The 16,691-nt window shown below is 46.7% G+C and overlaps 2 protein-coding genes across 2 annotated transcripts in view; one reads left to right on the top strand and one right to left on the bottom strand.

The window, feature by feature from the left end:
- Positions 1-252, top strand: part of TIMP3 (TIMP metallopeptidase inhibitor 3) — a gene marked incomplete at its 3' end in the record, with an annotated part of 53,192 nt that extends 52,940 nt beyond the window's left edge. Inside the window, exon 5 of the mRNA XM_079715661.1 lies at positions 55-252. Coding sequence (XP_079571787.1) covers positions 55-252 — 198 coding nt within the window. The remainder of the gene's footprint in view (positions 1-54) is intronic.
- The window catches only part of SYN3 (synapsin III), a gene marked incomplete at both ends in the record, with an annotated part of 425,000 nt that overhangs the window by 296,144 nt on the left and 112,165 nt on the right, over positions 1-16,691 (bottom strand). The window contains 2 exons of the mRNA XM_079715155.1: positions 6,071-6,160; positions 9,413-9,569. Of these exons, the coding sequence (XP_079571281.1) occupies positions 6,071-6,160; positions 9,413-9,569 (247 nt within the window). The remainder of the gene's footprint in view (positions 1-6,070; positions 6,161-9,412; positions 9,570-16,691) is intronic.

Raw genomic sequence — 16,691 nt, forward strand, 5'->3', positions numbered from 1 at the left:
GCCTAGGTCCACCACAGCAGGCTCCACGAACCTTTTGTTGTTATCTCACTGCAGATCAAATCCTGCTACTACCTGCCTTGCTTTGTGACCTCCAAGAACGAGTGTCTCTGGACCGACATGCTCTCCAATTTTGGATACCCTGGCTACCAGTCCAAACACTATGCCTGCATCCGGCAGAAGGGTGGCTACTGCAGCTGGTACCGAGGATGGGCCCCCCCGGACAAAAGCATCATCAATGCCACAGACCCCTGAGTGCCAGACCCTGCCCCACCTCACTTCCCTCCCTTCCCACTGAGCTTCCCTTGGACACTAACTCTTCCCAGATGATGACAATGAAATTAGTGCCTGTTTTCTTGCAAATTTAGCACTTGGAACACTTAAAGGAAAATCTATGCTGTCATATGGAGTTTATTTGGAACCATCCTCCTGGCCCCACCCTTCCCTTTCTTTTTGGTTTTGACATCACCCATTTCCACCTGGAAATGTTTGGTGCCATGCCAGAAAGAATGAGGAATGCATATTCTTCTTTGTGATGATATAATCTATATTTTTTTAGGAAAACAAAAATTGAAAAACTACCCAATTTGGGCATTGTAAGACCTACCCCTCTTTCTTCTTCTCCATCTCGCCATCTCCCAGGCCCTCCTCCCTTCGCCCTTCTCTTCCCCCTTCCCCAGTACATAAAGGACACAGACAAGGAAGCTGCTGGAAAGCCAACTCTCTCAAATAAGTCAAGGGCAGCAAGCAGATAGACTCAAGGTACGCAGAAGATCTTATACACCAAGGAGATGCTACTGCATGTCCCCACCAGACTATGTCTGTCTGTGTCTGCACGCGAGAGTGAGGGAGGGGAGGAAGAAACTGCAAGAGGGTCTGGATGATGCAGTACACACACAATTCCCCAGCCCAACGATGCTTGGGTTGACCAGATGTTTCTGAGTCTGGAGCAAGCAGCCAGGCCAGAATAACAGAACTTTCTTAGTTGGTGAAGACTTAAACATCTGCCTGAGGTCAGGAGGCACTTTGCCTGCCTTGGACAAAAGCTCAGGTGAAAGACTGAGATGAATGTCTTTCCTCTCCCCGCCTCCCACAAGATTTCCTCCTGGAAAACTCTTTAGTAGATTTGGCCAGGAGCTTGCCTTTATGTAAATTGGAGAGATACAAACACAGTACACTATCCACAGATATAGGACCAGTAGATTTGGGTAGAGAATACTATTTCCAAGGTAGCATTTATCTCACCTAGGGGGATGTGTTTGCATACACATTTGCATATACCCACATGGGGACATAAGCTAATTTTTTACAGGACACAGAATTCTGTTCAATGCTGTTAAATACGCCAATAGTTTAATCTCTTCTATTTTGTTGTTGTTGCTTGTTTAAAGAAAATCATGACATTCCAAGTTGACCTTTTTTTTTTCATTTTAATTAAAATTTGAAATTCTGAGCACCCTCAGCATCCCTCTAATTGGGGTCATCTGACCTCTGTCCCTCTCCTTTTCTCCTGCTTCATGTTTGGGGCCTTCGCTTAACTGCCTTACTGGCTTGGCTCAGATGGGAGATGAGAGTGAATGTGGGTCAAGGAAAGCTGCAGTGCCCTGCCTTGGCTAGATGGCCACCTTTCCTGGGTTTGGGGACAACTTGCTCCTCTTCCTCCAGCTTACTGGTGGGTGAATGCCACCTCCTGAGGTCCTCAGCTCATAAAGTTAATTAAAATTGGTGGTCATTGGGAAAGCCTTACTCTGCAATCAGCTGTAGGGTTTTTGTTGTGTTTTTTGAAATAAAACTATAATATAAATTCTCTGATTAAATAAAATTATTTTAAGTTTTAGTGTTGAGAGTGAGATGCCAAGAGTAGGTGATAATGTGTATTTTACAGAAGTGGGGATGGCAGGATGGTTACATTTAACATGACTGCTCTGTCTCTGTTTTCAGATTATGAGTATTTATCCTGTATTAGTATTTGTATCTTCAGTTCATTCCACTTTAGGAAACAGAGCTGCCAACTGAAACAGGAGTAAAAAAAAACAAAAAAAGAAGCAGACAATACATTGTAATGTCTCGCACACAAAAGCAAATGCCCAGGCAAGGTGTTTGGCAGGCCGCCAGTGCAAGGAGGCAGTACAGGCATCCGGTTTCCTTGGGGTTGATTTCATTACCTACCTTTCACCTTGTGGTTGTGACACCTGGCATACAGGAAAACGGGGGGGGGGGGGGGGGGGGTGCTTTGCTCTCTCAATGGGGCAGCGTAAGCAGGAGAAGCTGAGGTCAGCAGGCCAGTGGTTTTTAAGGGGTGAGCCCCAGACTTGGTGTTTTAAGATTTTCTTTATTTGAACCTCAAAGTCCTACAAGGTGGAACCCCTAACCCAACCTGCACAAGTGCCCTCCCACAATTGGGCATCAGTGTGACCTCCATGAGGCATCTGGTTATTCTTGGTCCCTGGTGGGGTCATCTCCACTCACACAAGAAGGGGCTTGAGGTGAGGCCTGAGCATGAGTCACCTGAAGTTTCCCCCTGAAAAGGTGGTGGAATCACAGTCCCATCTGCCAGGCCCTGGCAAGGAAAACAGCAGGTCCTGAGCAAAGAAGGGTCCTTTGCAGAGTGATGTCAGGGGGCGGTTTTTGAGCTTTCTATAAGCTATAGCTTTGTTTATTTCACCTGTTCACTTACTGTATAATTTAAAGTCATTTATGTAGCTGAGACACTTCTGTATTTCATTCATATCGTGAACGTTTTATTTTGCTAAATCTTATGTCATGTGTAGGCTGTAATATGTGTACATTGTGTTTAAGAGGAAAAAGAAAAAAAAACAAAACCCACACGCCGCCATTTTCCTGAATCAAATTCTACAGTGGAACGGAGGGTAAATACTTCTACTGTGCAGGCAGCTAGACTGGCGAATTGGGGAAACTAGAAGGAACTAGCACTAGAGACTCCTCCAGACTCCTCCCTATCGGCATCCTAGTGGCTTTCTGGACTAGGAGGGAGGAGAGAAAAAATAGCAAGTACATTCACATCCTTGCTCTGAGGCACCTGGCCCTGGGCAATCTGCCAGTCATTCCCATTCCTTTCTCCCTCTAGTCCGTTTGTCCACCCCATTGGGTAGCCACGATTTCTCCTAAAAATCCAGGGCTGTGGGACCTGTGATTCCAAGCTCTCTTGGCCACCTCTGGCCATCTCTTCTGTCTCCCTATCCAGAAGCACCACACCCAGGCTCTCACCTTTCAGGCCAGTGCTCCATCTGGCCAGGGTAGATAATACTGGGAGACTCCTATGCTTTAGCCTTACCCAGCCCCAGACCCTACATCATGGCAATCAAGCTACAGCCCATGAGCACCATTTTTCATACCATGGTTCTTGAGCAATTAAAAAAAATGACTTATTGGAACAGCTGTCTCATAGAAACTGTGGTCCCCAGGGGACAATACCCTCCCCTGCCTCTGCCCTTCATCATATGCTCAATGATCAACAATATGGATTAACCAAAAATGACACCCAAGTGTTTGGCTCCTGGCTGCTCAAGTAAAAATATCACTAAAATAGTTTTACACAAGAAAAACACTTAAATTCTGACAGCAAAAGCAAAACAAAATGGGGGAGTGTTGGGGAGACAGATATCAACAGCTTCGTAATTGGCTCTTGGGAGACACGAGGAGGGCTCATGCTCCAAGGGGAGGGGCTTCGTAAATTCTCCCATGACCCCCACCTTCCTCCTTAGCCGGTCTGCTGTCCTGAGACCCAGAAGTGATGGAGAGAAACCAACCAGAGAAAACCCTGTCTGGAAGGAATGTATTTGTTGCTAAATTTTGTAGCACTGTTTACAGTTTTCCTCCATGTTATTTATGAATTTTATATGCCGTGAATGTATATTGTTCTTGTAATGTTGCATAATGTTCACTTTTTATAGTGTGTCCTTTATTCTAAACAGTAAAGTGGTTTTATTTCTATCACACACCTGATAGAGTCTCTTGTCTCCTTGTGTCCTGACTGCCATTGTGGGTTACAGGGATCACAGAGGGCCTTGGAAGCCAGGTCCTGCCTGCTTTGGCTCCTGGCCTGTGCACACTCCCCTCCCTCCACTCACTTCTACAGCGTGGACCCACCCTGCCCCAGTCAGGTGCATTTTCAGGAGCAGCATCCTAGATTCCCTCCCGGCTGCTAATCCAGCCCTGAACTTGCTCCCTGATTCTATGGCCAGGGTTCTCCCTAGTTCTATGGAATCTGGATCAATATCTAATTGCCGGGGCTTCCCTGGTGGTGCAGTGGTTGAGAGTCTGCCTGCCGATGCAGGGGACACGGGTTCGTGCCCCGGTCCGGGAAGATCCCACATGCCGCGGAACGACTGGGCCTGTGAGCCATGGCCGCTGAGCCTGCGCATCCGGAGACTGTGCTCCGCAACGGGAGAGGCCACAGCAGTGAGAGGCCCGCGTACCACAAAAAAAAACAAAAACAAACAAACAAACAAACAAAAAATCTAATTGTCTATTAGTGGTACAGGTATTCCCAGACTGGGGCCCTGACTTGGCCTTCCCTGGTGGGAAGAATCTTCCTAAGAATCTCAACCTGGCGGAAGTGGGAGGGGGAGGCTCAAACAGCAGTCCTTGATGCCAAGTGCCTGCCTGAAATTCCGAGTAGGGCTTGGCCTAGTTGGGAATGCCAGAAACTCACTACAGCCAGCCAACGCCTCCCAGAACTTACAGCTGGGCTTGTCACCCTCAATGGGCTGGGCTGGCTGCAGACCCCTCACCCAACTTTCATCCCATTGTTGACAGTGTTCCAGGGTATGGCTTTGCCCCTATTTTAAAGCTACTCTATTTTGAGCACCTATCATATGCCAAGCACAGCACCCTATACACATGATCACATTAAATCTCAACAACCCAATGAGGTAGTTCTACTGTCATGCATGGTTTTTGGCTGAGGAAGCTGAGGCTCACAGAGACCCAAGACCTAGTTAAGTAGGCAGAACTGGGATACAAACTCAGGCTGGTTTGAGGATAAACCCTGAATTTTCTCCATGGTGTTCTCACTTAGTTGGAATACGCTGGGTTGCACATGCCCTTCTTATTCCAACCAGCACATCCTGGATTCTATGACTCCTCTCACTGCATCAGACATAAAGGAAAGATAATCAATGAGAAATGTTTCTGCCTGGTTAGACTGTCCCATACCTGGAGACACCTACCAGTGTCTCCAAACAGGATTGTCAAGCTCAGCAGCCTAAGCTTGGGATTCTACAAGCAGGGCATCATCCTCAGCTGAGATTACTGAATACCCTATTAACTATCTTGTTCCCCAAGACTCACATTCCTTGCAAGGTATGCATGGGGCCATGGCCCTGCATTCCTTTGACCAGTTTAACAAGACCACCGACCATGAAAGCAGGCATGTCACAGACTATTTCCAGCTGCCCAGAACTCTTGATCCAACTTCTTCTGGCCGCAGGATGAAGAACTCTCCACCTCATCCCAAAAGATGTTCACCTTTCCCACCATCCAAATGGGAGGCTGTCCCACATACTCCAAATGGAAGGCTATCCCACATATTCCGAATTCTCTGGGAAGCTCCAACCACTTCCCAGAGACAACCTTGAGTATATTCAAAAGTTGGAATGCGAAGAGGATGCACAAGGAAACTGCCCTTTGACAATCAATGCAAACAAAATACTACTGCTTTTATTAAAATAAGAGTTGAAACCAGGTACTGCACAGGGCTTAAGGGTTCAAGGTAACATCCTACCTTTGAAACATCTTTCACCTTGATTATCAACCTTTGGTTCCAATATGCCAGCTCAAGTTGTCCCCTGATTTGCTGAAAATTCCCAATGTCCCAAGGAATGCTGTCCATCTTTGTCATTTGCTCTACTGCCTGAAATTTTACCTGGAGACCTGACCCTCCTCCTAGGAAAGCCAGGTATTCCTATAGGATGTCACAGCTCTTCCTTAGAGCCTAGGTGGTCAGGGAGCAGCCCCTGAGCCCATCTTCTCCATTCAAATGGACTAAGTACATGGACAACTGTGTTTATGCCACATCACAAAAATAAGCAGAGTAAAAAAGGGCACTCACCATTGGCTTATGGTTGGGGAAAAACGTTTGCTCCACAAGCGGGAACTTCTCAGGACCCAGGGAATGGAAGATCTTAATGAGTTGAGAGAACTAGGGAAGAATACGAGAGGACATTGGTCAACCATTGTTACCCAGTATGTACCAACCCCTTCATTCCCTCCAGGTCCACTGCTCAATCACATGTCATAAGCATTTACTACACTCTTGGCATTTCACATAAGCACAAGCTGCTGACCTTCATGCCATGTCCCCTGCCTGCAATGCCCTTCTTTTCTGAGAGGCATTTGTGTAGTAGTTTATGGTATAGACTCTGGGTTCAAATCCTCTACCACTTACTAGCTGTGTAACCTTGAAAGTCATTTCAGATTTCTGAGCTTCAGCTTCCTCATTTGTAAATGGAGAAAACAAGAGATCCAACCTGACAGGGTTGTCGTAAGGATTAAATATACAGTGTATATCTAAAAGCAAGCCCTGCTCCACAGGTACAGCTGGACGCTGGCTATGTTAGTAGTAAGTATTTTCTCTGCTTTTAGAAACCCCACTCATTTCCAACAGCACAAGCTGCATCCCTTCCACACTGTGCTCCCCCTGCTTCAGCACTTCCTAGTTTTGCCAGGGAGATAGTTACTGTCTCCAGAGCTAGTGGGTAAGCTCCTGAAAAGCAGACCTCAGACTTATAGTCTCCTCTATCACCCACCCTACTCAGAACCCCTGGGAGCTCATTCTGTGCCCAGCACTGCGCCTTAATATTGGGGCAACACACTGAACACGTAGACCAGGCCTGGAGGAAAGACCGCCTGTGGGCAGATGGTTGGGATAATAATGTCTTGCTGGAGGGAAGCGAGGGGGTTATGGGACCTGGAAGAGGGACAGAGTCAGGGTGAGGACGACTCCCTGGAGCAGATGACATAAGAGAAGGAAGAGGGCACTCCAGGTGTGCAGTGAAACAACTGTGTGCTGGAGACACTCAGTGGCTGCCGTGGCTGTGGCCTTGGGTGCAAGGGACAGTGAGAGAGGAGGCTGGAGAGTGATCCATCACAGACCACCAGGAGCCTTAGAGGCCAAAGAGCTGGGAATTCACCCAGAAGGCAAAGGGGAGCCGCTGGTGAACAAAAGCAGGGAAGAGAAAGGGAGACGCTGATCACGAAGAATATGCTGCAATGTGTGGCCTAATGTGGATGCCCAATGGCTGGAAGAGGAGCTAAGTCTTGTGCCAAACTTACTTTGGGGTAACTCGATACCAAGAGCTCACAAAGAAAGAACAGGTAACTTAGGAACTTTCTGCATCAGGCCAGGATTGGTCTGTAGATTCTTGGGCTGTAACCTGCAGCTGTGGTGCAACACGGTGTCAGTTTAGTGGGCTCGAGGGACCTCAGAAATATGGGAAATGATGGGAGGGTCCCTCATTCTACAGATAAGGAAACTGAAGTCCAGAGAAGGAGAGTAATTCCATAATCAAGCAGGAGTTTTGGAGATGCCCAGCTTCACTACCTCCTACTGGCTGCATGAGCCTCAGGTTCCTCATCTGTACAATGGAGATATTAGAAATACCTACTATCAGGGTGGTTCAAGGATTAAATATAATATGCATGTGAAGGGCTCAGAGTGCAGTTAGTGCTAATAAATGGTAGTTGCTACCATCACCATGACTATGTGGGAAAACAAGGAAGGTGAACTAATACTACCTAGGACCTTTCTGGGATGTTGCAGGCCTAAAAGCTTGGTTTGGGAAGAATGAGAAGGAGACCAAAGCCATGTTAACAGTGGTTAAAGACTATCCATATCTATTAAAGTAATGCATGTATGCATTCAATAAATACTGAGTGCCAGCTCTGCAGAGATCTCGTTCCTAATACTAGGGACAATAATAGTTGTTACCATTTACTGGACACCCACCATTCTAAGTACTTTACATTTATAAACTCATAACCCTACCAGGAGGGCCCTATTTTTATCATCCTTTTACAAATATGGAAAATAAACTCAGAGAGATCAAGCAAGTTGCACAAGGCTAATCAGCTCATAAATGGAGGAGCCTGGACCTAGGCAGTCTGGCTCCAGAGCCCATGTTCTCAACCACTGCCCTACCACCAGGAGACCATGCAGAGAGACAAGAAAAGAAGAGATGAGATGGCTAAGAGCTTCACAGAGCACATCCTACATACCCCCCAACCTCTACATTTCCTCTTCCCCTTCTCTGCTTTGTTTTCCCCTTGACACTTATCGTGTCATATTAAATATTTGGCATGTCTATTAACATACTGCTTGTGCCCCTGCTCACTACAATGTAAGACCCGGGGATTTTGGTCTGATTTGCTCACTGCCATGTTCCTAGAACTTAGAACAGTCCCTGGAACATAGTAGGTGCTCTGTTTGTTGCATGAATAGATTATTTCAAGTAGGGGAGCTGGATAATACAGATGAATGAATAAATATATCATTCTAGGTGGAGATAAGTATTTGGGGAAAAAATAAAGCAGGGTAAGAAATTTGAGAGTATTTGGGGAGTGATGGGGTGATATTTTAGGAAAAGTCTGTCTTACAGGTAACATTTGGATGGAAAGGCATATCAAATGAATGAATATGAAACTAATGAATAAAAATGGGAGAGGAATCGAGCATTAGGGATTGGAGAGAGATGACTTCAAGTTTGGGTTTCACCCCTCCCTGGCTCCATGACCCTGGGGAGTTCCTTAACGGCCCTAAAGCTGATCTTCCTTCTCTGTAAAATAGAGTAAGGATGCTCACTTCACATGATAGCAATAGCGTGAGCACCAGGCAGCACAGTTTTCTAGTACATAGTAAGTGCTCAATAAACAGTGCTGACCTTTAAACAAAAATGATGACATGCTCAAATATTAATAAGAGCAGTAGGGTACCCCCTCTTACCACTAATATTATTATAACATAACACTGTATCATAATATGCTATATAATATCATTAGGTAATAATTACAGGAAGGAGTTTGGGATCTAAGTTGTTTATTCAGTTGCTTTAAAAAGACTCCTTTTAGGGCTTCCCTGGTGGTGCAGTGGTTGAGTCCGCCTGCTGATGCAGGGGACATGGGTTCATGCCCCGGTCCGGGAAGATCCCACATGCCGCGGAGCAGCTGGGCCCGTGAGCCATGGCCGCTGAGCCTGCGCGTCCGGAGCCTGTGCTCCGCAACGGGAGAGGCCACAACAGTGAGAGGCCCGCGTACAACAACAACAACAACAACAACAACAACAACAAAAGACTCCTTTTATTACTGGGCCTCCATGCTGGGGAATGGGTCCACTTCAGGGCTGGGAGGCCAGCCACGCCTCCCCCTTCGTTCCGGGTCAGCCTGGCCCAGCACCTACCACCCAGGGCTTGCTGCAGAAGTTGTAGACGGAGTAGAGGGAGTTGACGGCAGGCAGCCCTCCATACTGGAGGCCGATGACCAGGCTGCGGTAGTCTTCACCCAGGGCCATGCTGTAGGCATGCTGGCGGACAAGGATGAAGTCCGGCTTGAAGGATCTGCCAAGAGAGAGGCCGGCAGCAGTGTTACATACCTTGCATTGATGGAACAATCAGGGCAACAAGCCACAGCCTGCTGGGGATAGTGCCTCAGTTCAGAATGCAGATGGGATGTGGGAGTATGGATGAGGAAGCTCAGATGCAAACACGCAGCAACTGAAAAGTAAAAGGACTGAAAACAATTCACACTTTCTTCTATTTCTTTTTAAGGTCGTTTTATAAATTTTCTATACTGAACAACTATTTCATTTGCAATTGGAAAAAAATGTATCAAACAATTCAGTGAATATACTGCAATTTTACTAGGCACTACGGTGGATGCACGTTACTAAGTCATCACAACTGCCCTGGGATGTGGGTATTGCTGCCATCAACTCCATCTTACAGATGAGCACCCTGAGGCTCAGGAAGATCAGGTCACTTCCTCAAAAAGACACACTTCAGGTAAGTGGCAGGGCCAGGTCTGTGAAGCCTCACAACCCTGGATCTCAACGATGGTGCAACATGGTTTTCTTCTCATATATCTCCAACGTGTCTTGTCCCTTTCAAGTAGCAACCTCTGGAAAGCAGCAAGAGCACTGATGTGATGGCCAAGAACATGCCAGGCTCTTTGCCAGGTCTCTCTGGAAATAAGATCCTGATTAATGCTCACAAACAAACCTGGGTACGGTTGGGACTATTTCTCCACCTTACAGATGAGAACACTGCAGGTCAGAGAAGTTATGAACTTCCCCAAGTCACAAAGCTGGCAAGCAGGAGAGCCACGTTTGACCTCAGGTCATCTGGCTCCAAGTCCACATGCTCTTCCCTCCATCACACGGCTCCAGGTGGATTCACACGTTGTTTTATTCACACTGCCAAGGATCCACCTGTTTCTGGTTTCCTCATTTCTAAGTCACGTAAGAAAATCAGACTCACGGTAGTTAGGTGGTTTACACTTAAAATGGTGTGGTCCATCTGGCTCATCTAGAGTCAGACACTTAGCTTCAAATAAACTTTAGTTCTTTAAAATAATTCAAATATAAATTAAAATGACTCTCAAAGGGAAAAGACTTGCCCCCAGGGAAGACACTTTTTGAATCACTCTGAGCTTAGGCCTTATGGGGCTTGCCCCCAGGGGCTGGCACCCAGAAGCAGGCGCCTAACAAAGACGTGTTGAAGGAATGAATGATGTACATAAACATCACCTCCTGTTCCCAAAGGAAAGGGCAAGGGTCTCCCCGGCTAAGTTGTAGCTCGTCCCGAGGGCAGCCGCGTGGACGGTGACATCTGGGTGTGGGTGGCATTTGCTTATGGAAGCAGTCAGTGATGTCACTGTGGTTAGGGTTGGTGTTGGGCTAGAAGCTTGGGACCTGCTATGCCTACAGTCCTGTTACATTCTTAGAGGTGAACCAGTTCCACCGGTGCATTTTACAGATGCAGAAACTGAGCCCTGTCGCCGGGCAGTGGCACGTCCTGGGTCACTCAGCAAAACCGTGGCACAGCAGGAGTTTGCACCCACTTCCCTCCTTTCCTTCTGCTCTCTGCCCTCCACTTTGCAGTGTCTTACAGCAACAGAGATGGAAGGCGGGATGAAGGGGTGTGTGTGTCTCTCACAGGGATCTGAGGACCAAAGGGAGCACTGACTTATAAGACAACCGTTTTCTACATTTATCTGATTTTTTAAATAATAGATGTTCATTGTGGAAAAAAAGAAAAAACACCCTTGGAAAACACAAAGAAGTAAACAAAATTACCTGTAATTCTCAACTGAGAGAAAATTCTAATAACCTTTCTATGTGTTTCCTTACATGTACATTATGATCCACTAACCTATTTTCATATATATAATATGCATTCACACTCATAATTGACTTCCTGCTTTCTGTTAATTATGATTTTGCTATTTTCCACATATTGCAGTGCATTTTCCCTACCAAAATATCTTCAAAAATATCATTTCTAATGGCTACCTAATAATAGTGGACCAAATGGATATACCATATTAAGCCAACCAATCATCTATTATTATCAAGTAGCCCCCTTCCAATATTTCACACATGTGCATCTTTGCACACAAATCAACCTCTTCACTTACAACTATTTCCTTGAGATAGAGTCTGTGAAGTGGGATCGCTGGGTTAAAGGGTATGACCTTTTTTAAAGGTACTCCAAAGAGAACCCCTTTTAAAGGTGCACAGCACCACCGCACCTGACAGCGAGCTCCTCACCGCAGGCTCTCCAGCACAGTGGTCTTTAAAAAATACATTTTTCAATTTATAAACCATTTCCCCCAAAAGATACTCTGCACCCCACTGCTGTTTTAGTTCTCATTTTTCTGATTTTAGTGAGATCGAGTACTTTTACTAACCATATGCATTTTCTTTTCTGTAGAAGTTTGCTCACATTTTTCCCCATTTAAAAAAAAAAAAGGGGGCCTCCCTGGTGGCGCAGTGGTTGAGAGTCCGCCTGCCGATGCAGGGGATACGGGTTCGTGCCCCGGTCTAGGAGGATCCCATATGCCGCGGAGCGGCTGGGCCCATGAGCCATGGCTGCTGAGCCTGCGCATCCGGAGCCTGTGCTCCGCAACGGGAGAGGCCACAACAGTGAGAGGCCCGTGTACCACAAAAAAAAAAAAAAAAAAAGGAGGGCTTCCCTGGTGGTGCGGTGGTTGAGAGTCCGCCTGCCAATGCAGGGGACACGAGTTCATGCCCCGGTCCGGGAAGATCCCACATGCCGCAGAGTGGCTGGGCCCGTGAGCCATGGCCGCCGAGCCTGTGCGTCCGGAGCCTGTGCTCCGCAAGGGGAGAGGCCACAACAGTGAGAGGCCCGCATAACAAAAAAAAAAAAAAAAAAAAAGGGGGCCTCCCTGTTTCCTCATTGACGTGAGCTCTGTGTTAGGAGGCTGTCCTTCATCTGTCACACGCAGTAATGTTTTTACTAGTTGCCTGCCTTTTTTTTTTATGGCTGTGAATCTTAAGAAAATATGGAAACACATTTTCCATTCCCTGAGTCTTTTCCTTTTGATTTCTCTCTCTGCTTTGATGCTCCGAGGGTCCTCCGGGGCCCCAGTTCCGACAGCACGATGCCCCCTCTTCCTGGGAGTGTAGTTTCCCTCACAGACAATGGTGCTAGCACACTTGGTGCCTCACTAGGGCAACTTCACTCTCCTCCAGGAGGAAATAAAGTCTTGTGCTGGGCAGCCTCCTAGTTTTTCACTGTTTATGGAGAACTCATAAGAAGAACACAGCCTGGGGGTGGGAGGGGGGAAATCTGGCTATCTAGAAAAAGGAGGTGCCCTTCCCAGACCACCTTCCAAGAAGAGTATCCAATGGCCTGTCTTGGGATACTCTGACCCCAGCCCCAGGTATTATGGTGCTGTCTTTCCAGGCTGTCTAGAGCTCACCTCTAAATCAGATCTTTCTTACTCTTTGAAATAAAGTAGTGGCTACCTCCTATTTGTCTTCCAGGATTTGGGAATCTACCTCAAGCTTCCATATTCCAAGTGCTCTTTTAAAATTATACATCAACTCCATGCTCAAAACCCTCAGAAGTCTTCCCTCTTTCCGATGACAGATCCTCACCTCCTTACCATGGCTACAAGGTCCCTGCCCACCTCTCCATCCTCATTTCTACTTTATCCCCTCCCTCACCTCCACCCAAACCACACTGACAACTGCTCCTCCCTCTAATTCTCAACCTGGATGCTCCTTTCCCAAATTGTTCGTGGGTGCCTCATTCTTATCACGCATTGGCCCAAATTCATTTCCTGAAAGACACCTGTCCTGTTTGCTGTATTGAAATTTTCCCCAACCCTCATATTGCCCTATTTTCTTTTCTTGACACCTCTTATGACAAGTGTATTTCTCCTGTTTATATGTTAAGTTGTTTATTGTTTGTCTCTCCCCTCTAAAGATGTCAGCTCAATGAGAACAGGGGACCTGCCCATCTTGGACAAAGTAGGCCTTATCAAAATAGTGTCCATCATCGGATGAATGGATAAAGATGATGTGGCACATATATACAATGGAATATTACTCAGCCATAAAAAGAAACGAAACTGAGCTATTTGTTATGAGGTGGATAGACCTAGAGTCTGTCACACAGAGTGAAGTAACTCAGAAAGAGAAAGACAAATACCGTATGCTAACACATATATATGGAATTTAAGGAAAAAAAATGTCATGAAGAACCTACGGGTAAAACAGGAATAAAGACACAGACCTACTTGAGAATGGACTTGAGGATATGGGGAGGGGGAAGGGTAAGCTGTGACAAAGCGAAAAGAGAGGCATGGACATATATACAGTACCAAACGTAAGGTAGGTAGATAGTGGGAAGCAGCCGCATAGCACAGGGAGATCAGCTCCGTGCTTTGTGACCGCCTGGAGGGGTGGGATAGGGAGGGTGGGAGGGAGGGAGACGCAAGAGGGAAGGGATGGGGGAACAGATGTATATGTATGACTGATTCACTTTGTTATAAAGCAGAAACTAATAAAAAAAAAAAAGACTAAAGGCAAATATAAGCTTTGCCAAGTTAGCTTTCCTTTACAGAAAATGCCTGCTTCAACACATAGTACTATCCTGACACTCTTTTACCTACTCTTCTTTACCCATAATTTGTATGGTGCATATTATGTGAGAAAGTAAACAAATCCTAAAATCCTTAAAAAAAATATTTTTAAATGAACGATGGGGGAGCCGGAGGAAGATGGCGGAAGAGTAAGACGCGGAGATCACCTTCCTCCCCACAGATACATCAGAAATTCATCTACACGTGGAACAACTCCAACAGAACACCTACTGAACGCTGACAGAAGACCTCAGACCCCCCAAAAGGCAAGAAACTCCCCACATACCTGGGTAGGTCAAAAGAAAAAAAGAATAAACAGAGACAATAGGATATGGACGGGACCTGCACCAGTGGGAGGGAGCCGTGAAGGAGGGAAGGTTTCTACACACTACAAGCCCCTTCGAGGGCGGAGACTGCAGGTGGCGGAGGGGGAAAGCTTCGGAGTAGCGGAGGAGAGCACAGCAACAGGGGTGTGGAGGGCAAAGCAGAGAGATTTTGGCACAGAGGATCGGTGCCCTCAGGCACACACCAGCCCGAGAGACTTGTCTGCTCGGCCGCCAGAGTGGGCGGGGCTGGGAGCTGAGGCTCGGGTATCGGCTTTCAGTCGGAGCGCAGGGAGAGGTCTGGGGCTGGCGGCAGGAAGAGACCCTGAAGGGGTTAGTGCTAGCCCGGAGGGAGTCCGGGGAAAGGGTCTGGAGCTACCGGAGAGGCAAGAGACTTTTTTCCCTTTTGTTGCCTGGTGCGCGAGGAGAGGGCATTCCCCTCCCTCCCCTCTGCCTGAGTGAGCCAGAGCCCCCGAATCAGCGGCTCCTTTAAACCCGTCCTGTCTGAGCGAAGAACGGACGCCCTCCGGCGACCTACGCGCAGAGGCGGGGCCAGGTCCAAGGCTGAGACCCGGGAGCTGTGAGAGCAGAGACAGGGAAATCTCTCTGTGCAGCCTCCGAGGCAGCGGATTAAAGCTCCACGGTCCATTTGATGTGCCCTGCGTCTGTGGAGTGTATGAATGGACAGCGAATCATCCCAAATTGAGGAAGTGGACCTTGAGGACAAGATTTAAGACTTCCCCCCCCCTTTTTTTTCCTCTTTTTACAACGAATTATCTCAAATTAAGGAGGTGGACTTAGCAAGATTTCAGACTTTTCGCCCTTTTCCTCTTTTTACAACGAATTATCCCAAATCGAGGAGGTGGACTTGGAGAGCAAGATTTTTGATTTTTCCCCCTGCTCTCTTTTTGTGAATGTGTATGTGTAATCTTCTGTGTAAGATTCTCTCTGTATAGCTTTGCTTCCACCATATGTCCCAGGGTTCTTTCGGTCCGTGTTTTTTTTCAATAATTACTTTTTAATTTTAATAACGCTACTATATTTCATACTTTATTCTATTTTACTTTACCTGCTCTTTCTTTTTTTCCTCCCTTCCCTTCCTCCCTCCCTCCCTCCGCTCCTCCTTTCCTTCTTTCTTTTTCTTTCCTCCATCCCCCCCTCCCTCCCACCCTTCTTTCCACTTTCTTTTTCTTTCCTTCCTCCCTCCCTCCCTCCCTCCTGTCTTTCTTTCTTTCTTTCCTTCCTCCCTCCCTCCCTCTCTTCTTCCATTCACTCTTCCTTTTGCTTTCATTCCTCCCTCCCTCCCTTCTTTCCTTTCTTTCCATCCTTCCTCCCTCCCTCCTTTCTTTCTTTCTTCCTTCCTTCCTTCCTTACTTCCCTTCTTCCTTTCTTTCAATCTCTCTTTCTTTCTTCTACTAATTATTTCTTTCTACTTTTTCTCACTGTTATTCTGAGCCGGGTGGATGAAAGGCTCTTGGTGCTGCAGCCAGGAGTTAGTGCTGTGCCTCTGAAGTGGGAGAGCCAACTTCAGGACACGGGTCCACAAGAGACCTCCCAGCTCCACATAATATCAAGCAGCGAAAATCTCCCAGGGATCTCCATCTCAACACCAGCACCCAGCTTCAGTCAACGACCAGCAAGCCACAGTGCTGGTCACCCTATGCCAAGCAACTAGCAAGGCAGGAACACAACCCCACCCATTAGCAGAGAGGATACCTAAAAACATAATAAGGCCACAGGCACCCCAAAACACACCACCAGACGTGGACCTGTCCACCAGAAAGACAAGATCGAGCTTCAACCACCAGAACACAGGCATTAGTCCCCCCCACCAGGAAGCCTACACAACCTACTGAAACAACCTTAGCCACGGGGGACAGACACCAAAAACAACGGGAACTACGAATCTGCAGCCTGCAAAAAGGAGACCCCAAACACAGTAACATAAGCAAAATGAGAAAGCAGAAAAACACACAGCAGGTGAAGGAGCAAGATAAAAACCTACCAGACCTAACAAATGAAGAGGTAATAGGCAGTCTACCTGAAAAAGAATTCAGAATAATGATAGTAAAGCTGATCCAAGATTCTATTTCCCAGATCCAAAATCTTGGAAATAGAATAGACAATATGCAAGAAACAGTTAACAAGGACCTAGAAGAACTAAAGATGAATCAAGCATCGATTAAAAACACAATAAATGAAATGAAAAATACTCTAGATGGGATCAATAGCAGAATAACTGAGGCA

The sequence above is a fragment of the Hyperoodon ampullatus genome (assembly GCF_949752795.1).
Source record: "Hyperoodon ampullatus genome assembly, chromosome: 11".
NCBI classification, from domain to species: Eukaryota; Metazoa; Chordata; class Mammalia; order Artiodactyla; family Ziphiidae; genus Hyperoodon; species Hyperoodon ampullatus.